Below are 7,688 nucleotides of genomic sequence, written 5' to 3' on the forward strand. Positions count from 1 at the left end.
TGTTTTTTATAACAATTTAATAATTATTTTGTTTAACATTTTTTACAGATTTCTAAGAAATACATACAGAACAAAAAGAGCAAATTTATTACTTTAATATTTCATACATTATCCCTATTCATGAAACAAAAAACAGCACTACAAAAATAACGCAAATCAAAACATTCTCGGAGTAATTTTACTAATAGTCATTTTCATTTTTTTTCTTTGGTCCAAATACATTCAACCGTAATATCAATAGTACAAAACAAAAAGATGAAAAGATGAAAAAGATTTACATCTTACGATGGAAATATCAAATTATTCTCGACCTTTCTATGATCCTCTATCACCCTTAGTATTGATCCTAGAAAAACAAAAAGAAAAGTGTGTTTTATATAATTGCATCTTTGAATATAATTCCACGTGTTACAAGCTTCGCTTTGGTTTTTAGTGGATCACTCTTTTACATTATGTTTCTTGTCATTAATTCTACAAAGCATGCATTTTCACATCATGTTATACAGTCAAACCTGTCTATAGCGACCACCCAAGGGAAACACAAAAGTGGTCTTTGTAGACAGGTGGTCTTTGTGGACATGTTTTTTTAGTACATATTTCAATGAGAAACCATTTTCAAGGGAAACAAAAAATGTGGTCTTTGTAGACAGGTGGTCAATAAAGCAGGTTTGAATGTATTACGTTTTCATTAATTTGTATTATAGCTATTATCACTTATATTGTACGGTGCTGAAAAACAAATCTTATTTGTTTTATCATGGGGGTAGAAAAAAAGTATTATTTGTATTTTCATTTTCATTTTGATGGAAATAAATGATACTGAACCGAATTAGAATGAACTTATCTTACATTGTAAATAGCTAATCAACTCTCGAACTTTCTTGGGTCCTAATACATTTTTTTAAACCTTCAATGGCAATATTTATTTGTTGGTAATAATATGATTTTTCTATATTATTGTATCTTACATCGTACAACCAACTCTCGAATATATCGATTAAAATCATTATTGAAAATAAGTATGCTCTACAACAATTTCCCCGGCTACGTTATATACAGTGTATATGAAAGAAATAAAAATTCATAATGATATCGATCATTCTATATTATTTTCAAGAGCATTGCATAATATCTTATCCCATACAACGATTTGGCCCAACCCTTTGCTAAATGGCTATGTGAAAGGATTGGTTAGGGCGCCGTCTGCGACAGGAAAATTATAGTCTCTGATTCTTGATGACTGTGCTGTGATGATCAGCTTGAAAATCTATTCTTAGACGGTTTGGGCGGTAAACCAAGATTTTACGAAGCCAACCCGTAAGGATATCATATGATTGCAGTACCTACAGGAATAAAAGAGGGACAGAGTGAAGAAAAATTGAAAGAGAGGGAGGGAGAGAGAGAGAGAGAGAGAGAGAGAGAGAGAGATGTAAAAGTATAATTCAATCATTTACTCTCACATGATTTCCTCCAATTTTCTATTTAGATTTATAGACTTCTCTGCGTGAATCATGTTAACAATAATATTTACAAGAAAATTACAATGATGAATATGTTTAAGATGATAGAAAATAGGTTTTAAATATAAGATTAAATCACATGCATAATTTCAAAATCTCTCGTCCAATATACATTGAGCAGCCTACATTTTTTTCTACAAGATATCACGTTTTATTTGACTCTGTTAACAAACAAGTAATGTGATTTTTTAAAGAAAGTAAAATCTAGCTTATTATAATCACAAAGAGGTAGGTAACTATGGATACCTTTCATTCTATCTCGGATATCCAGAGCTCGGGTAACCGCTTGGTGGCGGTTGAGGATAACCCGAAGTTGGTGGTGGGTAGGGATAACTGACAGCTGGTTGGGGTTGCGGGTAACCGGTAGCCGGAGGCGCTGATGGGTAGGGGTAGGATGGTGGGGGTTGCTGTGGCTGCGGGTAACCCTGCTGAGGGTACGGGTAGTTCTGGGGCGGTGGGGCGGTCCCGGTTGGGTAGCTAGGCGGTGGGTTGTTCACGTACTAATGCAAATAGGAAGGAATCAAACGTATAACGAAACACTGCTTTCAAATATATTCTCTCTTTCTATAATGTCTTTGTCGAATTTTCACGTACTTTTTTCTTTCGTTATCTCATTTCCTTTCTCGGACCTCTTTCTTTCTATCTCTCTCTCTCGCTCTCTCTCTCTCTCTCTCTCTCTCTCACTCTCTGTCACCCCCTCTCCACCCTCCCCATCTCTCTATCTCTCTCTCTCTCTCTTCATCATCGTCTTCCTCTTTTTCCATCGTCTCCTTATTTTTTTTTCTTTCTCAGTTCTCCTTCTCTCTCTCTCTCTAGTCTCTCTTTGCTGCCCCCCCCCCCCGCCCCCTCGCCTTTACTAAACCAAAATGATCCAGTTTAAACGGGGGCATGCCTATCGAACTTATATTAGAAGCCACGCCTTAGAGAGGAAACGAATGAAGAGAGGAGAGGCGAAGAAAAATAACCCATAAAATGTTATTCTGTGTCAACCACCCCCCCCCCCCCCCCCCGTACAAGCTATCAAACCAACCCGCAAAATATAGAAAATAGCCATTACAACTGACATTGCCTGAGTATCATATTACCCTCTGCCATTGTTGTGGCCATATGTCGTTTTTTAATGTGGAATAAAACTCCTGGTAGGCATATTATATAGAGTTCAACAACGTTATAAATGTCGCATTTGAATTTTTAACCATGGCTTTCTTATTCCTTTTTGACGCCCGTCCCCTGATGCTTTCATGAACGTTTGGAATTTTATACCCTTTAATCATTTTTAGATGATTAATATTTTTTTAAAGGGGGTACAAAAATACCGCATTGCATCTAACTTGGTCTTTTATCCCCCCCCCCTCTCCCCTAATAATAATAATAAAAATGTATATAATTCCATTCAATTCAATATTTTAATAATTATATACGTACACCAAACAAATAGGATAATTCTCTTTTTTTTTTTAAATATAACAATTGATAACAACATTCAAATTAATAGTGTAAAATAGATAACTGAGAGCAAAAGGCAAATCGTCATGATACCAAACCCTTCCTTCCACAACCTCACGAACTTCACGAACAGAGCGCATCATAATTATTTGAAAAAGTCTCAACGCACATTAATGATAAATAATAACGCGCTGAATAAAATTAATAACCAAACTTACGAAAGTTATTGATAATAAAATTCAATATTATAAAGTAAAATAGATAACTGATTGCTAAGGCATACGTTATACCAATCGCTTCCTTCCACAACCTCACGAATATAGTTAGAGCGAATCATATTATTTGAAAAGGTCTCGAAGCACATCATTATTATAAATGATAAATAATAACGAGCTGAATAATATCAAAGGTATAGACCAGTTTTGGAAACGCCCCCTCTCAAAAAATGAAATGGAACCTTTTCTTACCAATCATGATTGTGAAAGAATATGTTTTGACTAATACGTGATGATACAAATTTTGCCGGGAAACCGCCTACTTGATATATTTGGTAAATATTGATTCGGCCTGGATAGATATCGCGAATGCACTTCAACGTTGAACGTTTGGGCACATATTTCTGCTTTTTTTTTTTGTTAATTTAGTTTGAAATATTGCCATGTAAACCTCTGAAGGCAATATTATTGAATGGATATTTTGCACCCAAAACCCTTGAACCGCAATTGCACGGCCGGTCTATATCTTTTATAACCAAACTTACGACAATAGTCTTCTCCTCCTTGACGACTGTCCTGGGTGGGGGCGGCTGACGGCTCGCGGCAGCTCCAGCCAAAGCTACTCCAGCCACGAAGCCAAAGGCTGGTCCGGGTCCATGATGATGGTGACGCCCACCGTGATGATGATGAGCAGGAGGATGGTGGTGGTGGTGGTGGTGATGTCCAAGCTAGAGTGAGAAATGGTATCGGTAAAAAAAAAAAAAAAAAAGAAGATTCAGTACCATAAAGAATACAGAGATATTAAATAATGTACTAAATTCACACGTAATATGGGTAGCACATGTGGCCCGTGTCCCCTTTTATAAACCCCGATTGGCATCCCTTATAAGTACAGAAAACAAAACATATCCCTTCTTGTGTTTACCCTCCCTTTATAGCAAAGAATAGACCCCCCCCCCCCCCCAACCACCCAAGAAAAACACTTAAAACGTAATTGATCGATGTTGTTTTGTATCGTTTTGTTCATTTCCTTGACAAAGATTTTTCGAGTAAATTAATACGTGAGCATTTGATGACTTTATTTTCTTGCCATGCACGTACTTTTTTTCACTCGAAATTTTCAATTTTCCCCAGGAAATCTGGACGCACCCGTGCATAATTGCATGCACATTTACGTTTAAAGTATTATAGAAAGATTCATAATAGAGTTGCGAATAGAATAGATCGTAAGTTCCTTATTTCCAAGCTTGGAGTAACAATCATTATAGACAGGCAATATGCAGACCCTAGTTATGTTGCAATCGATTTTAATCAATTACAAATTCATTGGCAAAATCTCATTTTCATGATTTTAGCGAGGTTTACAATTGTTATTATTGCTTTCGTTTTGGTTTCATTGCGAAATTTGTATACTCTCTTAATGTATTGCTTTAGGCCACTGCATTATGAATGTATTATGATTTCCGGGTGCTGTAACCACAATCATAAACAAACAAAGCACAAATTGAAACCAAACTTGGACTTCAGTTACTGCCCAACCACAATCTGATATCATTTTGATGAAAAGGGGGCGTATAGTGAAAACACGGATGTCTCTACTTCTATAGTGGGCAGGGGCGGATCAGGGGTTCGGTGGTTTACCCCCCCCCCCCTTAAGCGGCCAAGTGAGAAAAAAGGGGGAAGGAACAAAAATGAAAAAAAGAAGAAGAAAAAAAGTAAAACAGTAAAACGGTGCGATTTTTGGAATATCCTGGATCCGCCATTGGATCAACCAAAAAGCTAGATCCGCCCCTGGGGGGGGGGGGGGGGGGGAGGGGAGGGGTGGTGCTACGGACAATTTTTCGACAAAGGTTAAAAATTGGGACCCGGCCGTCCTTACAAAGAGTTTATATTAATCGCAACATGTACACAAGAGAAAGAAGACTTTGGATCGTACGCAACTTTTTTAAGACGGGGCCTTGCATGGTATATTCAGATTTTCAAATTTGCGAATAAAATATTGCTTCCGAGCCACAAAAAGGGATCGTAAACTTTTTCTGATTTGCCAATAAGTCCATTGGCAGAAGTGTTTTATAAATTATTTTGAATGGGGGGGGGGGGGTGATGGTTCGGATTATTCATTGAGAAACTTAAAGGAAACCTCACCCTAAAGAATAAGGTGTTCGGACATATGAGATGTAATTTCCTGCCCTTTGATGTATTCCTTATGTATTCCTTTGATGTATTCCGTATATTAGGAAAATGTACAAGTATTATGAATAAATGAAGATATTCCTGCACGGCATGATGTGATTTCTTTTAGAGTGACAAGGGCGCAGCCATTTTCTTGAAAACGTGACGTGTAGGCAGGCGCGTATGCATGGGGTGTGTTTTGGGTGTTAACGGGTTAACCCCCTCCTTCAATATTATGACGTACTCTCAAATTGTTGGCAATAATGCTGCGCCCAAATAAACAGAGAGAGAAAAAAAAACTTTTACTGATTTCCCCAAAATTATAATACTATTCAAAAGTGAATAAAAACTTCAAAGAGAGTGCGGGGTGGGGGTGACTCCCCATATCTCCCCACTAGCTATTCGTATCGCACTTGAATAAATGGTTTGTGTATTTTGTGAGATAAAAAAATCAGACCTTGATCCAATATGATGATCAATACTAACAGAATGCAATATGAAAGAGCTGTGGATGATGTTTTCTAATTACATTTATTTTGCAACCAGATACAAACAAATCAGAGATACAATTAGTTTCACGTTTAAGATAAGAATAGATGAACAAGGAAAATTTCTTTTTTTTTAAATCTGAAGTTTGAAAGCCAAGTTCACATAATGTGGAAAATATCCCATGGACATTTTACCATTTTTGTGGGCAGGCCAAAATTCTTTATTTCAAAGCATCTCTTAGTCCACGGAAAATGTCTATCTCATATCACTACAATTAAAACAAAATGAAAACCGATACTCTGTTTAAGTTGAGTAGGCCTATATACAACATAAATGAGTATCTCATAATTATGTGACACCACACAATCATGACCGCATTGCCAAATGGAAATTCCCCAATTCTGCTCGTATATACCGTATTGGTTTTCAATAATTCACAAGTTTCCTTTTCCTTGTCCGAAATTTCTGCCATTTCCTCCTAAATATGTTTTTCAAGTTCAGCTTTCATGAATGCCAACTCTTTCCCGTTAAAGGATTCCTTTTTTAAAAGAAATATCCTACTAATATATTATTATTCCATGGTCGTGATTCGCTTCAGATAAACTGAGATAATATTATATCAGTTTGATTTGTATAAAAAATTATTATAGTTATAATCTTGAGTTTGAATTTCCTGACTTGAATACACAAAATTATTGCAAGGTTTAAATGTGCATGGTTATAGACAAAAATTCACTTAAGACGAAATGATATACTATATAAACATAAGTTTAGTTTGTATAATTATCGTCTGGGGTACGTTTGAATACCCTGAAAGTCATAATGCAAAGTTGAAATGATATAGGTTAACAAAATAAGAGATTGTACTTATACGAACGCAGGCGACTGATGTGCAGCAAGGGAACATAATCGAAGTGCATGTCGCAAACTATAAGAGTTTGTATATAGACTTACAAAATACTATGTAAATTTTGTCGAAACAAATGTCAGACAAGCAAAATTTTCTCAAAATTAAAAAAATGAACGGAGTGATCTAACTTACCGGCATGTTGTGAAAATATTGATTTCCTATTCAGTTGATAATTTTTCGGGACAAAATAATCTGTCGTCTTCAGAGAACGGAAGCTAAACAAAGTAAAACTTGTAAGTTGCATGTGACTGCAATGTTATAGGTGCGTCATATAGTTTGTGTACATATATTTATCGTGTATTGCTTGCATAGCCATAGGACTGGTGTGTATTCCAAAGTCCAATGGCTGTGTTAAATAGACATGATATCACGTGATATTAATAATTAAGCTGAACTTCTACAGTCAGTTGACTCGGTTCCTTATTATCGTCATAAGATGAGGGTTAAGTATACATACGAACCATATTTCATTCAACAAGAAAATTAGCTATAATGTGAATCGCTCATCCTTTTCGTACATTAATTGCGATAAGTGATAGGAGTAGCCTATATATAGGGAGGGGAAAAGGGGAAAAGGGGAGGTAGGAGGGGGAGGGGGGGGGGGGTCTGGCGAGCGACGGATCAGGAGAACGAACGCTTAATTATAGATGAGGGGGCACTCACCTCTTGGAACCTTATCCTCGGTTTAAAAAAAAATGGAATAAGTGTCCCTCCTGAAAATTTTCTGTAAGTTCTTTTATTCTCTCGCTCTCTCTGTTTCTATATAATCAGCTTTGTTAATATTCTTTTTGGTAACAATATATGTGCATCGATCGCCACTAATCTTGGATCCGCCACTGCATGGTTAAAAGTTCTGCTTCTATATTGAAACCAAGTACGAAAAGGGACAGTTGATCGAGTTCTTGTTTAAGACCGCCAATGCCTTCAAAGCAGGCG

At 36.5% G+C, this 7,688-nt stretch overlaps 1 protein-coding gene across 1 annotated transcript; it reads right to left on the reverse strand.

The window, feature by feature from the left end:
• Nucleotides 1-703: 703 nt before the first annotated feature.
• On the reverse strand, nt 704-7,045 carry LOC105443066 (protein lifeguard 1). The gene is made up of 4 exons (XM_030989478.1): nt 6,885-7,045; nt 3,727-3,909; nt 1,767-2,020; nt 704-1,343 (listed from the first exon to the last, which is right to left on the reverse strand). The coding sequence occupies exons 1-3, from the start codon at nt 6,888-6,890 to the stop codon at nt 1,775-1,777; spliced, it is 435 nt and encodes a 144-aa protein (XP_030845338.1). The 5' UTR covers nt 6,891-7,045; the 3' UTR covers nt 704-1,343; nt 1,767-1,774.
• Between the last annotated feature and the right edge of the window lie 643 nt (nt 7,046-7,688).

The sequence above is a fragment of the Strongylocentrotus purpuratus genome, unplaced genomic scaffold (genome assembly GCF_000002235.5).
Source record: "Strongylocentrotus purpuratus isolate Spur 01 unplaced genomic scaffold, Spur_5.0 spur5_scaffold_18, whole genome shotgun sequence".
Classification (NCBI taxonomy): domain Eukaryota; kingdom Metazoa; phylum Echinodermata; class Echinoidea; order Camarodonta; family Strongylocentrotidae; genus Strongylocentrotus; species Strongylocentrotus purpuratus.